The sequence below is a fragment of the Rana temporaria genome, chromosome 10 (genome assembly GCF_905171775.1).
Source record: "Rana temporaria chromosome 10, aRanTem1.1, whole genome shotgun sequence".
NCBI classification, from domain to species: domain Eukaryota; kingdom Metazoa; phylum Chordata; class Amphibia; order Anura; family Ranidae; genus Rana; species Rana temporaria.
This window is the reverse complement of record NC_053498.1, coordinates 149,512,403-149,531,176: the sequence shown is the minus strand read 5'-3', so window position 1 is coordinate 149,531,176 and position 18,774 is coordinate 149,512,403. Positions and strand designations below refer to the sequence as shown.

Here is an 18,774-nt window from a genome sequence, read left to right as displayed (position 1 = left end):
AAATAAAAAACAAAATGTGATTGTATTTCTCATCATACAATACATGGTGGCGTGTCCGTACAATTGTGTGTGTTAGTATTTGGAGGATACAGAAAGCCAAGGAGCTTGTTAACCACTTGCCGACCGATGCACGCCGATATACGTCGGCAGAATGGCAGCGGTGGGCAAATGGGCATACAGGTACGTTCCCCTTTAAGAAGCCGTGCGGCGCGCCCGCCACACTCTCCATGACCGTGCCCCCCCCCCCCCCCGCAAACTCTATGTTCGCCGGGGGGCCTGCGATCGAGTCACAGAGAGGCAGAACGGGGAGATGTAAACAAGGCATTTCCCTGTTCTTCCTTGTGACAGGACACTGATCTTCTGCTCCCTGTCATCGAGAGCAGTGATGCCTGTTGTGTCACTTGTAGCCCAGCCCCTCCCACATTTAGAATCACTCCCTAGGACACACTTAACCCCTTCCTCGCCCCCTAGTGGTTAACCTCTTCCCTCCCAGTGTCATTTACACAGGAATCAGTGCATTTTTATAGCACTGATCGCTGAATAAATGACAATGGTCCCAAAATAGCATCAAAAGTGTCAGATGTGTCCGCCATAATGTCGCAGTCACGATAAAAATCGCAGATCATCGCCATTACTAGTAAAAAAATTATTACTGTATTTATTGGCGTATAACACTCACTTTTTTACCCTAAAAATAGAGGGTAAACTGTGCCTGCGTGTAATACGCAGGGGGCGGTGGAAAGTTTTTTCCTGAAACTTCCCTCTTATCCACTTAAGGACCCCTTCACGCCGATATACGTTGGCAGAATGGCACGGCTGGGCACATCCATGTACCTGTACGTGGCTCTTTAAGCCCAGCAGTGGGGTCGCGCGCGCGTGCACGCGACCCAGTCCGAAGCTCCGTAACCGCGAGACCCATGGACCCGATCGCCGATGGAGTCCCGCGATCGGTCCCCGGAGCTGAAGAACGGGGAGAGCTGTGTGTAAACACACCTTCCCCGTTCTTCACTGTGGCGCCGTCATTGATCGTCTGTTCCCTGTTATAGGTAGTATAGTAGTTATATAGTAGTAAAAAAATATATATATATTAATAAAAATGCAATAAAACTATCCCCTATTTTGTAAACACTATAAATTTTGCGCAAACCAATCGATAAACGCTTATTGCGATTTTTTTTTTACCAAAAACATTTTTTTATATATTTTTGGGGGATATTTATTATAGCAAAAAGTAAAAAATATTGCATTTTTTTCAAAATTGTCGCTCTATTTTTGTTTATAGCGCAACAAATAAAAACCGCAGAGGTGATCAAATACCACCAAAAGAAAGCTCTATTTGTGGGAAAAAAAAGACGTAAATTCTGTTTGGGAGCCACGTCGCACGACCGCGCAATTGTCAGTTAAAACGACGCAGTGCCGAATCGCAAAAACTGGACGGGTCCTTTACCTGCCTAAAGGCTCGGGTCTTAAGTGGTTAAAGTTAGGGTGCGTGTTATACACCGATAAATACGGTAATAATAAAAATGCCATAAAACGATTCCCCTATTTTGTAGACGCTATAACTTTTGTGCGAACCAAATCAATAAACGCTTATTGCGATTTTCTTTTTACAAAAAATATGTAGAATAATACATATCGGCCTAAACTGAGAAAATGTATTTATTTATTTTTAAAAATTGGGGATATTTATTATAGCAGAAAGTATAATATATACGCCGAAATTAGGTTAAGATCCGACTGGCGTAAGTCTCTTACGTCGTCGTATCTTAGTTGCATATTTACGCTGGCCGCTAGGTGGCGCTTCCGTCGATTTCAGCGTAGAATATGCAAATGAGCTGGATACGCCTATTCAGAAACGTACGTGCGCCCGGCGGATTTCTTTTACGTCGTTTGCGTAAGACTTTTTCCGGCGTAACGTTACTCCTGCTATATGGGGCATAGCCAATGTTAAGTATGGACGTCGGGCCAGCGTCACATTTTGCGTCGTTTGCGTAAGTTGTTCGCGAATAGGGCTTCGCGTAACTTATGTTCACGTCGAAAGCATTGACTATTTGCGACGTGATTAGGAGCATGCACACTGGGATACGTTCACGGACGGCGCATGCGCCGTGGGGTCATGTTTTATTTATATTAAAAACACGCCCACCTCTTGACAATTTGAATTTGGCGCGCTTACGCCGGCAGATTTACGCTACGCCACCGCAACTTACGGAGCAAGTGCTTTGTGAATACTGCACTTGCCTCTCTAAATTGCGGCGGCGTAGCGTAAATAACATACGCTACGCCCACACAAACTTACGTCCCCCTACCTGAATCTAGCCCATATTTTTTTTTTAATTGGCGCTCTATTTTTATTTATAGCGCAAAAAATTAAAACCGCAGAGGTGATCAAATACCACCAAAAGAAAGTTCTATTTGTGGTAAAAAAAAAGGACGTCAATTTTTCTTGGGTGCAACGTCGCACGACCGCGCAATTGTCAGTTAAAATGACGCAGTGCTGAATTCGCAAAAAGTGCTCTGGTCAGGAAGGGGGTAAATTCTTCCGGGGGTGAAGTGGTAAAAGAGCCACACTACCGCTGCACCCCCAACTCAAATGACCAAATGAGGAAAGACAAAGAAAACCAACTATGGGAGTGCTGATCCAGAAAGTGGCAAACGATCAATAAGGATAAATGTTCCATTTCCTGTATTATGTCTTCAGTCTCTGACCGTCTCCAGTATTATGTCTGCAGTCTCTAACGGTCTCCTGTACAATGTCTGCAGTCTCTGACCGTCTTCTGTATCATGTCTGCAGTCTCTGACCGTCTCCTGTACTATGTCTGCAGTCTCTGACCGTCTTCTGTATCATGTCTGCAGTCTCTGATCATCTTCTGTACCATGTCTGCAGTCTCTGACCATCTCCTGTACTATGTCTGCAGTCTCTGACTGTCTCCTGTACCATATCTGCAGTCTCTGACCGTCTTCTGTATCATGTCTGCAGTCTCTGACAGTTTCTGCACCCCCGCGCCTGTGACCCTAGGATCGGCCCTGCCTTCACCCCTTTCAAACACAAGTGTACTACTAATACCGGCTGACTATGTGTGACTGTTAGAGATCTGCTGGTGAACGACATAAATAAAACCATTTTATATGGTCAAAGTAAAGTAGAGTCATAATGCTCGGAATTATCGCTTTAGCACAAACCCTCCTTTATCTCCCATGACTGCGGCTGTGATGTAAATATTCTAACACTTCCAGGTACCTGAGAGAATATAAGGACTCGGTGTCCTCCGTCTTTCAGCTTCTTCAGCATTTTTTGTAGCAGCATCAACTTCCCGGAGGATTTCACTAAAGAGCTTCCATCGTAAGACCCGTTTGGCAACACCGGCGCCTCCTGTGTTAAGAAATCGGAAATGCAGGAAGAGGGTGATGAATTCTGTTTTACAATTTTGGCACACAGCAAAAAAAATCTGATTTGTGAAATCTCTTATCTACCAACAGGGGCAGGGATTTCTTTTTTTTCCCCCCGTCAGGAAAAATCCTAGCGGGAAAACTGTTCGTCTGTATGCTTTTCCGAGGGGGGAAAAAACACGCATTTGACGCATGCTCGGAAGCATAGAACTTAATTTTGTCGGCTCGTCGCAGTCTTTTACATCACTGCTTTCTTGGCGTGTGTATGGAAGGCGGGCTTGAGAGGAATTCCGTTGGGAAAACTATCGTTTTGTTTTTTTCCCCCCGATAGGAAAAGCGGTCGTGTGTACGGGGGCATTAGATGCAGTTCCTGTTTTGCTGGCAATTTTATTTTTACAGTACTCCATCAATTTTTAAATAGACCTGTGTTTGGCCAAAATTATTTCTGAGAGTCAAATCGTGACACCACATCCCCTTTACGACAAAAGTTAAGGTTTTATAAACATTTTAATAAGAAAAACTGCTTGGCGAAACAACGTTCTGCTTTGAAATAAACAATAAAATCAGTGTAGCACCAGAACACATTGTAGCAGACCAATACAAAGAGATGGGGGGGGGGATATAAATGAGATTTGCAGCCTCTTACCACAGCAGCTACAGGGAAAAGGTACGGGTGGTTGCAGCATTTCTTCAAGTCCATCATGATATTCAGCAGGGACACCTGGTTTCCTCCACCTTTAGAGTTCAATGCCTCAAAATTCCGGGTCAATATGAACTTATAATACTTCCTAAATCAGCAAAAAATGAAATCTAGGTGAATGGAGCAGCTCTAAGAAACGCATACATGCGACTATATGAAAAACACATCAACCTGAAGCAGTACTCCGCAAATTTGGAATGTTTCGCACCTTTCTTACCGCCATTCTAGGTCTGTACACTTAGCCAACTGCAGGCATCTGGACCTCGGGGCATCGTCTTCAACCCCTTCAAAATTACCAACTTTCTTACCCCAGTGAAACCATTGAAATCATTGTTAGGTCTCAGGGAACCCTTGCTAAAGTTAATTCATTGGGGGGGGTCAGTGGAAATATTGGGCCATATTCTCCTAGATTTCCCGCGGGCGGCGCGTAAGCCATTTACACTACGCCGCCCCAAACTACAGGAGCAAGTGCCGTATTCCCCAAACACTTGCTCCGTAGTTTGGGGCGGCAGAGTGTAAATGGCCCGGCGTATCCCCGCGTATCTCCAAGGGGGCGGCTTGTATTTAAATTAAGCGCGCCCCCAAATCTAACGAACTGCGTATGCGCCGGGCTTAAAATAGCCCAGTGCGCATGCTCCAGTTCTCGGCGTAAAACGTCAATGTCGCCGACGTGTGCGTCATTGACGTAAAGTCGTATTCAAGAACGACTTAGGGAAACGACGTAGCCGACGGAAAAACACGACGCGGACCCGACGCCATACTTACATGGCCTACGTGGGACTTGCGTAAACTTACCCCTCATATAGCAGGGGTAAGTTTACGCTTACGCAAACGACGTTAGCAACGGTTACGTGACGCGAATTCGTCCGGGAATCGGCGTATCAGGCTCATTTGCATAAACAAATGAGACCTGAACGTAAACGCCATCTAGCGGCGGGCGGAGTAATTACATTTAAGATCCGACAGTGTAAGTGACTTACACATGGCGGATCTTCAGTGTATCTATGCGAAAATGATTCTAAGAATCAGTCGCATTGATACACGGGCCAAAAAAGAGAGATACGATGGAGTATCCTGAGATACTCCATCGTATCCTTACTCAGAATATGGCCCATTGCCTCTAACTGCTCAAAAGATCAGGCAAGTGGCATTGGACCTTGAATTATGCAGATGGGAGGTCAGCCAATCACAGCTCAAGAGGAGCCCCTAGCAATCTCTGGAGCAGACATTCTCCACCCTTATACCCCAGAGATGAGTGTAACATTTTTAGGTCTCAGGGAGCTCCTGCTAAAATTAGTACATCTGGGGTCAGTGGGAAGGTCCCCCTTATTGGCGGTTAGATTGCCACCCGTTCACCATTGTTTTGGTCCCTTAGGTGTGATCCACATTGGATCGTGCCCCCCACCCCATGTACATTGTGGGGCACTTGCACAGCATCCCCAGGGGATGCAATTCCTGCGCTGGCAGGTGTACACCCTCGGGCCACTGCAGCAAAAGGGGGAGAAGTTAGGGGGTGTAAAAATTTCAGTGCTATGTCCCCAGAATCATGCAGGTACTCTCACATGGAGGGTCAAATCAACCACAGCTCACCTTTAAAGGGGTTGTAAAGGTAAAAGTGTTTTCACCTTAATGCATTAAGGTGAAAAAACTTCCGACTATACCACCCCCCCCTTGTTATACTTACCTGACCCCTTGAAAGTCCCGTGCTCGGCCCCAACATCCTCTTCGCCTGGCCATTGATTGGCTACAGCGGATGGATTGAAAGCAGCGCAGTCATTGGCTGGCACTGCTGTCAATCACATCCAATGACGTGGCGCGCCGAAGGGCGGGGGCCGAGTGATACAGTGGGAGCGGCCATAGACGGGAGCTCGCCCGCAAGGACTCCACACAATGCAAGGGAGCTCGCATGACTGTGTGGAGTTCTTGTGGGGAGGACCAGAGACAGCCGCCGAGGGACCCCAGAAGAGGAGGATCGCGACCACTCTGTGCAAAACGAGCTGCACAGTGGAGGTAAGTATGACATGTTTGTTATTTAAAACAAAAAAATAACAACCCCTTTAATGGCTTTCAAGGGGCTAATATCTAGGCGTGGCCAGGTGGAGGAGGAGGAGCCTGTTATTTTTATTTTGGCTGCACTAGGACTATATAAACAGTTTAAGGCCAGCAGACCAGTTAGCACTGAGGAAGAAAGTATACCCCTCGAAACACGTCCGCTCTTTCACCTGCTTTTATGCAATGCTCAGGTTTCTATTCTAGTCATCCATTCCTTTAAACTTGAATTGTGACTGTGGTTCTGGTTAAATGCTTATAGCTATGGAGACTTGAAAATCCCCGCCTTACTGAAGATTTATAACATGTGGGCACTGTGGAGAGGGGGGGGGGGGGGGGTGAACTATTTTCATATGACTGGATTTAGTAACACTTTAAAATGTATTTTTTCCACAAAATCTGCTTTTGAAAAACCGCTAAACAAATATCGTGCGACGTTTCCCCCCCGACTTGTTCATTCCCGAACTTAGTTGGGGTAGGTGGTACACTTTGGTGGAGGTGGCTCAGCCACGCCATGTGACCTCTGGGAACCCGCCTTCTGACCTTTAGGGGAGGTCCATGCTCCAATTCCTGAGTCCTAGCCATATTCTTCAATGGGAAACCCTAACCCTGACCCTTAAGCCCTAAATATTCTACACCCATCACTTTATTCTCCAGGGCCTCTGCTCTAAAAAATAAATATAGGCCCGGATTCATAAAGCACTTACGCCGACGTATCTCCAGATACGCCGCTTAAGTGCAAATATGCGCTGTCGTATCTATGCGCCGGACTCTGAAACTAAGATACGCCTGAAAATAGGCTTCCCCCGACCGACGTAACTTGCCTACGCCGGCGTAGAGTGGGCGCAGATTTACGCTGGACGTATTTGGCGCTCCCATTCATTTTCTATTCTATATGCAAATGAGGGAGATACGCCGATTTCCAAACGTACGTCCGTCCGACGCAGTGCGCGTAAAGTCGTACGTCCGGCGTAAAGTTATGCCCCATAAAAGGAGGTGTAACTCAGCAGCATCCATGCAAAGGGAACACAAGCCGTCGTATTTTACGTAGGACGTGAATATGACTAGGCGTAGGTTACGTTCACGCCGTAGGCAGTGATCCGACGTATCTTAGGGAGTAGTTCCGACGTGATTCTGGGATGTGTCCACGGGACGGCACATGCGCCGTTCGTTATACGTATCTGTCTGGCGCTCGGCCCATCATTTGCATGGGGTCACGCCTCATTTGCATGGCTCACGCCCATCCACCTACGCCGGCTTACGCCTAGAAGACCCAACCCAGTTTTGGCAGCACTGGCTTTGTGAATACGGTGCTTGCCTCTCTGCGCTGCGTCGGCGTAGCGTAAAGGAGATACGCTACGGCGGCATAAATATGTGCCGCTGTGTGTGAATCCGGGCCATAATGTTTGGAGGTTCTAAGTAGTTTTCTAGCAAAAAAAACAAAATGCAGATTTTTACACATGTAGGAGAGGAATGTTAGAAATGGCCTGGACTGGAAGTGGTTAATTGCAAAGACAAGCGAACCATAAAAGGCGGAGTTTCCCTTTAACACAAACCACGTTGGCCATACTGAGGGATTTTGACACAAATTCTGTTAATTATAATGAAGAGTCACGCTGGTTATAGTCCTCATGGGTTTTACTTACTTCTGCATTTGGCTGAGCTCCACCCGCACTATTAATTCTGTTTTGGCCGGCATGTTCTTGAAGACATCTGCTTTCAGCCGCCGTAGCATGTGAGGCCCCAGCAAGTCATGGAGTTTTTTAATTTGGTCTTCCTTGGAGATATCGGCAAACTCTTCCAGGAACCCGTCCAGATTGCTGTAGGGGAAACACCACAGAGAAATCATTTCTGGTGATCACAGAGAGAAAAGATGGCTCAGCTACGATCCAATCATCTGTGCTCATTCAGTAATGCAAAGGTGGCGTGTGCAAACTGCAGTCAGGGCCTGTTGATAGGCCAGTACAATTGGCCCTGTTGTACCGGGCCCGGACAGCAGAGGGGCAACCTAATTAATGTTAAAAAAAAAATATCCACCAGCCACCTTGACCGAAACACCGTCTGTCCGAGTACACCAAACCAACTGAACGCCTCGCCCCCCGGTCCTTTTTACGTATTTTTTTTTAAATGTTAATAGCTAAATAGGCTGGGGGAGGGACTATTTTTTTCTATTTCGGCCTAGGCTGCAGACAGTGCCACCTATGCTGCCAATGGCACTATGCCATTGGCAGCATGGGTGGCACTGTCTGCAGCACAATATGGCATTAGCGGGCGGCATGGCATGGGTGGCACTGGCTCCAACACAATATGGCATCTGGAGAGGGGCCAGGGGCAGAGACAGGGGTGGGGCTGAAGGAGGGACCAGGGGCAGGACCAGGGGTGGAGCTGAAGGGGGCCCCCATCAGGTAGGCTGTACGGGGCCCGATGATTTCAATCAGTGGCCCTGACTGCAGTACTCCATGGCAACCAGTGGATTCCAAAAAATTTGATCTAATTGGGTGCAATAGTTAAAGTGATTGTAAAGTGTAATGTAAAAAAATAAACAAACAAACATGTTATACGTACCTACACTGTGTAATGGTTTTGCACAAAGCACCACAGCGTCTGCGGCCTTGCGCGGGGTCCGTCCAGCCTTGTGGGTGTCCGTCTGCGGCTTTGGAGGTGTCTGTCTGCAGACTCCATCCAGGTGTCCGTCTCCGTCTAGCGTGTCCGTCTGCGAGTCCATCCGCACCTTGCCCGGGGTTGCAGCTGTGTTTGTTTTTGTTTTGATTTGGCTTGTTTTTGGATTTGGTTTTTGGATTCGGCCGAGCCGAGAGGAGCCGGATTTCTTGTGTGTTCAGCTTGTCTCGGCTCCTCTCGTGTGGCTGCGGGCGGAGCCGTGCGTGACCGAGCCTAGCCGAGTGTACTGCAGTACACTCGGCTCGGCTCTAGGCTGCGGCGTTCAGAGACACAGAGACAGCGGGGATCGGCATATATCGCGCACCCACGATTTCCCCCTGATTTTAAATATGGTATATGTGTGTTTTTGTAATTTCACTCAGGATTGTAGGATGTGGGTCTTTTGGCCTACCCTAAAGTCAAGTGGGAGGATGTGTAGCCCTTAGGTCCCTTCCTTCCCTTCCATTGGGGTGCGGGGGAACTTTTCGGGACAGCTCCTCACCTGGTACTTATTGGTCAGCTTTGGCTAACCATGAGGAGAGGAGTCCACCGGGCCTTTTGGCTAGAGTGTGCCCTTACTCAAGAATCTTGCTACCCGAGTAAGGGGGGGGTTTCTTGTCCCCTTTTTACAGGTCCCTGGGCATTCATCATACTTAAGCCCTGATTCACACTGCCATGACTTATCATGCATCTTGTGACGTCAAAGTCGCATGACGGATTCAAAGCTGTGGTAGTGTGAATAAAACAAAAAAAAAAAAAATTCCTTCGCTTGCCTACTGTTAACTATTTTCAACTTGAGACCCGTATAAGACTTCTTGTTTTGATTCAAAAAGCTTTATTTCTCTTTTTGTGAAATGACCACAGATTGTATAACCATTAAGTGATATTCACATTTAAATAAAATACTCCAACCCAGCAGGAAACCATAATTCGTGAAGCTTTTTCACCGCAGGGGATGCTGTTAAAACGTTAAAGCTTCCAAATCCAGATGCAAATCATTGCCGATAAAAAAAAAAAAAAGTCTCTTCTTGCAACGCAGCAATCAATATGCACTCTGCGTGACTCGCCGTCCGCGCTCTCTCGCCTCGGCTGCTGGGAACATGCGATGCCGCCCACTTATGAATAATTTATAAGTTACATTTTTCCACAGCCTCAGACAACAGATCTTAATGATGTTGACACGATGGGAGAGGGAGGGATGGTGGCCAACCATGAAACAAAGGGAGGGGAAAAAACATACATATCAGAGCCTGAAAGCCGCCAGGAACTGCGAGGCGCTCAATGCCAGCAGAATGTGCGAAAAGAGACCCAGTTCTTTTTTACTTATATGGCCAATTAAAGTGGTTATAAACCCTTTACAACTACTTTATGCTACAGGTAAGCCCAGGGCTGGACTGGGACAAAAATTTGGCCCTGGACTTCATCCAGACTGGCCCACTTTGCAGGTCTCTCCCATGGCGGCCAGACAATTCCCGCAGCACCCCCCCAGCCACCCAAGCCCCCTCTCCCCCTTCACTAGCCACTAGCCATTCTACTTTATTAGAGTAGAACGGCTGGTACTGGTACTCTTATAGGCAGTACCAGTGGGGAAGCTAGACATTATTTCACCCGGGGCAAAGAATCAGTTCCGTGCCCCCCCCCATGGGACAAGATTAGGCAGAAGTGAGAAACTCCCAGGCCATAGCTGTTGAGTCAGCTGTCTGTCCCCTCCCCCATGCTCCTCTGGTCCTTCCCTGCTTCTCTGCTCCCCCCAGGTGAGCGCTGTGGGGAGGGAGAGGAGGTGAGCGCTGCGGGAAGAGAGAGACAATGGAGCGGAGGGGGGGCGGCGGTCTGCTGTCACTGAAGCCGGCCCACTGAGCCATCGGCCCACCGGGAAACTCCCTGTAGTCCCAATGGCCAGTCCATCCCTGGGTAAGCCTATATTAAGGCCTATATTAAGGCTTACCTGTAGCTACCCAGGATATCTCCTAAACGTGCACGGTTTAGGAGATATCCCCTGTCCCCTGTATGTGCCGATGTCATCGGCACATGCGCACTAAAGCAAACTGAAGCAATGTCATCCAACGTGCCGCTGCTTCAGTCCCTATGTGCAGTTACCGGTGGCTCCCGCGCATGACGTCATTGCGGCTTCGACCAATCACAGCGCCGGAGTCGCGATACCCGGAAGTAACCTCCGGAAGAGATGTTGCCGCTGGAGGGGGGGGGGGGGACGAGGACCGCTGTGGGGGCTTCAATCTGAGGTAAGTAATTCATAATGAGCTAGTATGCTATGCACACTAGCTCATTATGCCGTTATCTTGCAGGGTTTTCTTTTTTTTTTTTAGATTGGGTTTACAACCACTTTAAAGTGGTCGTGGAGGCACACTGTTGGATCGGCCAACAAATCTTTAAATACTTTAGGCATCAGGGGCGTGTGCAGGGGGTGTGCCAGGGCATACCCCTAACCACTACAGTGAGGGGGAAAAAAAAAAAGTTTGCCTTGGTGAGGGTGTCGGCTACTAACAGGATACAGCACAGCCGCACCCTGATAACATTGCCCCGGTAAACTTTTATTCAAACCAAGCTTGCTACATCAGTTCCCACCAAGGGGCCACACCCCTCTGACTTGTCTCACAACAACTGGGCTTCTTCATAGGGGTGGCCTCTACAAATAAGCTTAATCTGGGTGAAATGCATCAGAGGGGTGTGGCCAATAGACGGGGACCAAGGCAGCAAACAGGCTTGGTTTGAATAAAAGTTTACTGAGTGTTGTTACCAAGGATGCAGATCTACTTTAGCCTGTCATGGCACTATGGAGTGTGGACGGGTTCTTTTGGGAACTGACGCCCGACTGTGTTCACAAATCAGCATGTTGGCAATGAAACTTTGAACGGCGCTGCCGGTGTTCTGCCGAGCTGGTTCCTGCTATCGATTTGGTTCCCTCAGCAGTGCGCAGGCGCAATCCGAGCCGACGGAAATCTCCGAACCTGATCAGCTGTAGCAACAGGTCCAGGGCGACATGGAATTTGCTGTAAGTGGCCAGTCGGCCTCACGTCCTCCCTTTGCTCGGACGGCCTCCTGGCTATTTTTTTTAACCACTTAAGGACCCCTTCACGCCGATATACGTTGACAGAATGGCACGGCTGGGCACATCCACTTACATGTACGTGGCTCTTTAAGCCCAGCCGTGGGGTCGCGGGCACGCGCTCGCGACCCGGTCCGAAGCTCCGTGACCGTGAGACTCGTGGACCCGATCGCCGCTGGAGTCCCGCGATCGCTCCCCGGAGCTGAAGAACGGGGAGGGCCGTGTGTAAACACAGCTTCCCCGTTCTTCACTGTAGCGCTGTCATCGATCGTGTCATCCCTTTTATAGGGAATCACAATCGATGACGTCACACCTACAGCCACACCCCCCCTACAGTTGTAAACACACATGAGGTCACACTTAACCCCTTCAGCGCCCCCGAGTGGTTAACTCCCAAACTACAATTGTCATTTTTCACAGTAAACAGTGCATTTTTAATGCATTTTTTGCTGTGAAAATGACAATGGTCCCAAAAATGTGTCAAAAGTGTCCGATGTGTCCACCATAATGTCGCAGTCACGAAAAAAAAAAATCGCTGATCGCCGCCATTAGTAGTAAAAAAAATAATAATTAATAAAAATAACGCTATAAATTTTGCGCAAACCAATCGATAAACGCTTATTGCGATTTTTTTTTAACAAAAATATGTAGAAGAATACGTTTCGGTCTAAACTGAAGAAAAAAAAATAATGTTTTATATATTTTTGGGGATATTTATTATAGAAAAAAGTAAAAAATATTGTTTTTTTTTCAAAATTGTCGCTCTATTTTTGTTTATAGCGCAAAAAATAAAAACCGCAGAGGTGATCAAATACAACTAAAAGAAAGCTCAATTTGTGGGGAAAAAAGGACGCCAATTTTGTTTGGGAGCCATGTCGCACGATCGTGCAATTGTCAGTTAAAGGGATGCAGTGCCGAATCGCAAAAACTGGCCGGGTCCTTTAGCTGCCTAAAGGTCCGGGTCTTAAGTGGTTAACATCCTCGAATCCACGGGGATGGTAAGGAATGAGCCTGGATGCCGCCAGAGCCGCCCAGCTGTTTAGGTTCGGAGATTTCCGTGGGCTTTGTCTGCGCCTGCGCAGTCAAGCAGGGAACCACATCGATAGGGGAACTAGCTCGACAAGACACCGGCTTTGCAGCTCGCAATGCTGTCAGCCACTGGCTGTGAATATGCTGCAGGACGGGTCAAGTTTTGCATGCCGCCTCATCCAGGATGAAACACTTACTTGAATCTCTCAGGGGTCAGGAAGTTGAGAAGATGAAAGAGTTCCTCGAGGTTATTCTGGAGCGGCGTCCCAGTGAGCAGCAGTTTGTAGTCGATCTTGTAGCTATTTAATACCCTAAAGAACTTGGAAAACAACATTATGTGGTGGCCGCCTTCACCGATGCATCACAAGTTTGCAGGTCACACTTTAACAGAAAATAGCTTACAACGGTTGTCTGGAATAATCATTAGTTGATAAACTATTAGCAATGAACATATTCAAGCGTTTGTTACCCAAAAAACAAATAAATACATGGATCCTGTTCCCAGAGGCGGCTCTAGGCTTTGTGAGGCCTTAGGCAAAACTTGACATGGGGCCTCACTCACGCCCATGATGGGAAAAATAATTCAAGGACAAAAGCCTCTTCCCGACAACCCTGGCCGGTGGCTGTGGGGGGTCTTCGGGCAGGGGGCTTATCGGAATCTGGAAGCCTCCTTTAAAAAGGTGGCCCCCAGATCCTGCTCTTTAATAACTAAGGGGCGGGGGGCCACCCGGTGATGTCACCCGGTGAACACGCCCCCTTGTGACGTCATTGACTGAGGGCATGCTGGGTCATTGATGTCACAAGGGGTGGTGTCACCGATATTCACTGGTTGTTAGGGATGCTGGGGGCCCCGCTCCTGAGTCGGGGCTCTTAACGCTGCCTGAGCACAGCAGCGTTAAGGTCCCCTGTTCCTCAAAACTGGAGTAATGCATTGGGTAAGTTAGGCGGCCACGAGGCCCCTGTGAGTTTGAGGCCTTAGGCGGCTGCCTAATTTGCCTCTGCCTTTAAAGCATGGGTAGGCAACCTCGGTCCTCCAGCTGTTTTGAAACTACAAGTCCCATGAGACATTGCAAGACCCTGGCAATCACAGGCATGATGGGATTTGTAGTTTCACCACAGCTGAAGGGCCGAGGTTGCCTACCCCTGCTTTAACAATGACTTACTTTTGATTGGTTGTTCTTGAGTCTGTGAGCTTCATCCACCACCAGACACGCCCACTCGATGGAGCCCAGGACTGCATGGTCGATCGTAATGAGTTCGTACGATGTCAGCAACACGTGGAACTTTATTTGAGCTTCTTTCTGGATAAAAGAAGAAAAATGTTGAGCGAATATTCATTACCCGGAACAAAGCAGCCATATTAATTTGTAAGGTTTAGGACTAATGCCGCATACAAACGTCCGTTTTTTGGGTTCTAAAAAATTATGTTTTTTTTAATGTCATTACCACTTAAGACCCGGACCTTTAGGCAGCTAAAGGACCCGGCCAGGTTTTGCAATTCGGCACTGCGTCGCTGTAAATACACAGCTCCCGGTCCTGTCAGGGGGAGAAATGCCTGATCTTCTGTTCATACAATGTATGAACAGCGATCTGTAATTTCCCCTAGTCAGTCCTACCCCCCCTTCAGTTAGAACACACCCAGGGAACATACTTAACCCCTTCCTCGCCCCCTAGTGTTAACCCCTTCCCTGCCAGTGACATTTTTATAGTAATCAATGCAATTTTTAAAGCACTGATCGCTATAAAAATGCCAATGGTCCCAAAAATGTGTCAAAAGTGTCCGATGTGTCCGCCATAATGTCGCAGTACCGATAAAAATCCCTGATCGCCGCCATTACTAGTAAAAAAATAAATAATAAAAATGCCATAAAACTATCCCCTATTTTGTAGAGGCTATAACTTTTGCGCAAACCAATCAATAAACGCTTATTGCGTTTTTTTTAACGAAAAATATGTAGAAGAATACGCATCGGCCTAAACTGAGGAAAACAATAGTGTTTTTATATATTTTCTGGGGATATTTATTACAGCAAAAAGTAAAAAATATTCATTTTTTTTTTCAAAATTGTCGCTCTATTTTTGTTTATAGAGCAAAAAATAAAAAAAAACGCAGAGGTGATCAAATACCACCAAAAGAAAGCTCTATTTGTGGGGAAAAAAGGACGCCAATTTTGTTTGGGAGCCACGTCGCACGACCGCGCAATCGTCAGTTAAAGCGAGGCAGTGCCGAATCGCAAAAAGTGGCCCTGGTCATTGACCAGCAATATGGTCCGGGGCTGAAGTGGTGAATACTTTTGCTGCCACAAATGCAGGTACATGTCCATGGCAGCACAGCCCTGTAACCTGACTGCTGGCTGATACAGCAGACAGGAATCTGTTAAGTCCAGCCAACCATCAGCTTTTGAATGGAAGTGAATTAGGAGGCTGTAATGGGATCTGACCCCTGACCCCAATTAGCCCCCTTTTAACCCCTTCACGGCTAAGGGTAAAACAAATCGAAATGCCTAAAGCCTAACATTGCAATTTTGGCATGTGTTAGTAAAACCGTACATATCAACTACTTTGTGTACACAGGTGGATTATACTGCGTTTTTGTTTTTTTTAAGGACAAATTGGGCTTTTATTTTGTGGTAAACAATCCAAAATAGTAAAAAAAATATATATATATATTTTTTAAACTGAACTGTATATTTCTTACTACTATCATAACCTATAATATTCTCCTGCTCCTGACGATCACAGCGATATCACATACTGTATGTGTGTGTTAGTTGATGTTTGTACCCCTAGCCAGGGCTGTCTTAATGAAAGGGCACACCAAGGCACTGCACAGGGGCCCCAGCTGCGTGAGGGGCCCCTGCATTTTCCCCAAAGCAGCTGGTCCTTGAGTCCATACTGCCCTGGAAATGGGGGCCCCATGATGGCACTGAGAGTGATAGATGCAAAGGGGAGGCAGTCTGCCTCCTACCTACTTAATGTCTGATTACCTGCACTGTCATCATTGTAGGGGCCCCAGAGCATTACTTTGCCCAGGGGCCCATGATGCTATTAAGACGGCCCTGCCCCTAGCACAGCCCACTTTGCTTGCTATGGGGGCACTTGGTAAGGGGGAGGAGCCCAAAGTGCGGAGGAGGGAACCAGAAGCGGAGGAGGCCAGAGTCTGGATGAGGGACCCAAGAAAAGGAGGATCCAGGCTGCTATGTGCAAAACCATTACACAGAGCAGGCAAATATAAAATGTTTGTTGTTTTTTAAACAATAAAAACGGTTTCAGCGTTTTATTTATTTGTTTTTTTTTTACAATTGTATCCCTTTTAAATATTTATTACAATTTTTTTTACTATTATTTTTTGGGCCGCTTTGGTGAGATATCAGGGGTTTAAACAGACCCCTGGCATCTCCCCTTTGAGACAGGGAATGGGACTGGGGACACAGATGCTCAGTTAGGAAATGGACAACGTCAGTGATCACTGATTGTGCATTCAGAAAAGGAAGGAGTCGGTAAATGATAGATTACTGACTCCTTCCTCTGCTCTCCATCCTGACATATCCGGCACAGGGGGGGGACCAGAGGAGCACAGAGGACTGGAGGAGGCCCGAGGAGCACGGAGGACTGGAGAAGGCCCGAGGAGCACGGAGGACTGGAGGAGGCCCCCGAGGAGCACACAGAGAAGGGCACAGGGATGATCGGTGCGCAGTGTGGGGGGGGGGGTTACAAGCACCGATCTCCCTGTATAGATTTCAATAAAGCAGCTGGAAGCCGCAGGTGGGGACTACTGGTATTAGTGAAACCCTAGCAGTAGCTAGCACTTTATCACCTTGTAGTAAATGGGCAGGGGACAGTATGTATTGGAAAGTGGGATCCCTACATGACATCATGCAGGAAAGAATTTCTATATTTAAATGCTTTATTCACGCTCGTAGTACCACACACGTCCTTACTCTCATTCTGAACACTTTCTTCCCACTTCTGATGGCGTTGTCCTCAAAGGAGAATTCGTTTTCCCGAATAATGGCTCTGCTGTCCTTATCGCCAGTGTACGTCACCACATAAAACTCCGGCGCCCACATTTCAAATTCTCGCTCCCAGTTGATGATGGTGGATAACGGAGCGCTCACAAGGTACGGACCTTTAGAGTGACCCTGAAAAAGACACAAGGAAAATTTAGGTATATAAATAACAATAAAGATCGCTTCTCAGTCCTTTTGGCCGAGATCAAGTGTAGTATCTGTTTTTATCAGTTGCCAGTAGGGGGCGCTATGCTAACAGTCCTTAGTACACGGTGAGGTGGAAAGGGATGGCGGTGGCAGATGCAGAACCTGCTGGCGTGGAGGTGAAAGCCTTCTGATCGGGACGGAGAAACATGAGGTCGAAGCTGAAGGGCCGGGATCCCTGGCCTTCTAGCCTGGATTGGTGTAGTATACGCCCCTTTCAGCTTTTCGGTTGGGAAATGTATGAACAGCGATCTGTCATTTCCCCTAGTGAGGCCACCCCCCCTACAGTTAGAACACACCCAGGGAACATACTTAACCCCTTCCCCGCCCCCTAGTGTTAACCCCTTCCCTGCCAGTGGCATTTTTATCGTAATCCAATGCATTTTTATAGCACTTATCGCTATAAAAATGCCAATGGTCCAAAAAATGTGTCAAAAGTGTCCGCCATAATGTCGCAGTACCGAAGAAAAAACGCTGATCGCGGTCATTACTAGTAACAAAATATATTAATAAAAATGCCATAAAAATACCCCCTATTTTGTAAACGCTATAACTTTTGCGCAAACCAATCAATAAACGCTTATTCGTTTTTTTTTTTACAAAACATATGTAGAAGAATACGTATTATATAATTTTGGGGGATATTTATTATAGCAAAAAGTAAAAAAATATTCATTTTTTTTCAAAATTGTCGCTCTATTTTTGTTTATAGCGCAAAAACTAAAAACCGCAGAGGTGATCAAACCCCACCAAAAGAAAGCTCTATTTGTGGGAAAAAAAGGACGCCAATTTTGTTTGGGAGCCACGTCGCACGACCGCGCAATTGTCAGTTAAAGCGACGCAGTGCCAAATCGCAAAAAGTGCTCTGGTCTTTGACCAGCAAAATGGTCCGGGGGTTAAGTGGTTAAAGTTAATGTGCGTGTAAAGGCAGGTGTCCCAATACTTTTGGTGACATAGTGTATGTATAAAACCACCAAGTATGCCATGTAACATACAATTTGTTTACTGAATTTAGGAAAAAAGGTAATTTTCTAGGTTTCCTCCGCTCAGCAATCTGTTCTATAAAGCTTTACTACAATATTTATGCCACAGAATGTCCCCAAAGTAACCCGTCCCCGGCATTGAAGGTTTCAGGAAACGCCCTCTGGTGTGGTTCCTTATCCCTCCGCCATACATAGCGGAGCGCACATCTGCTGAACGCGGAATGGTCACACTTGGGAACGATTGAACAATTCCTGTCTATCCTCCCATTTATCAGGAGATATCATCAAAGTTGGAGAACTTACCCCCCCTCCATCTGGAGGCCTGCAAAGTGCCGGGTGTAGCAGACTGTCTGACTGCAACAGGGCCCAGAACATGGAGAGAGAAAAAGGGACCCCAGGGGCTTGTGTGATCCATGAATGCAAAGTTATGCCTGGAACAGTTCAGATACTTGAAAGTAGGTGCTGCTACCTCCCAGCGTTATAATGCGGCTGTATGACTAGTGCTCTGGCAGAGGCAGCCGACTCCTCATCCACACTCATGGCCTGAGAAAGACCAGTTTGGCTGAAATCCGTTGACATTTGTGGCTGTCATTTGGTACCCGCCAAGAAACACAAGATTGCGGAGCACACTGCAGTGCCAGCTACTCTATACCTGGAGCAGTTACAGCTACCAAAATAAAACTTGGC

The 18,774-nt window shown here is 47.1% G+C and overlaps 1 protein-coding gene across 5 annotated transcripts in view; it reads right to left on the bottom strand.

Moving 5' to 3' along the window:
• The window catches only part of CHD5 (chromodomain helicase DNA binding protein 5), a 201,553-nt gene that overhangs the window by 58,875 nt on the left and 123,904 nt on the right, over window positions 1-18,774 (bottom strand). For all 5 annotated transcript variants that reach the window (XM_040326540.1, XM_040326536.1, XM_040326537.1 and 2 more), the window contains exons 15-20: window positions 16,832-17,032; window positions 14,054-14,191; window positions 13,088-13,209; window positions 7,786-7,959; window positions 4,037-4,178; window positions 3,242-3,373 (exon numbers count right to left, since the gene is read on the bottom strand). In XM_040326540.1, coding sequence (XP_040182474.1) covers window positions 3,242-3,373; window positions 4,037-4,178; window positions 7,786-7,959; window positions 13,088-13,209; window positions 14,054-14,191; window positions 16,832-17,032 — 909 coding nt within the window. The remainder of the gene's footprint in view (window positions 1-3,241; window positions 3,374-4,036; window positions 4,179-7,785; window positions 7,960-13,087; window positions 13,210-14,053; window positions 14,192-16,831; window positions 17,033-18,774) is intronic.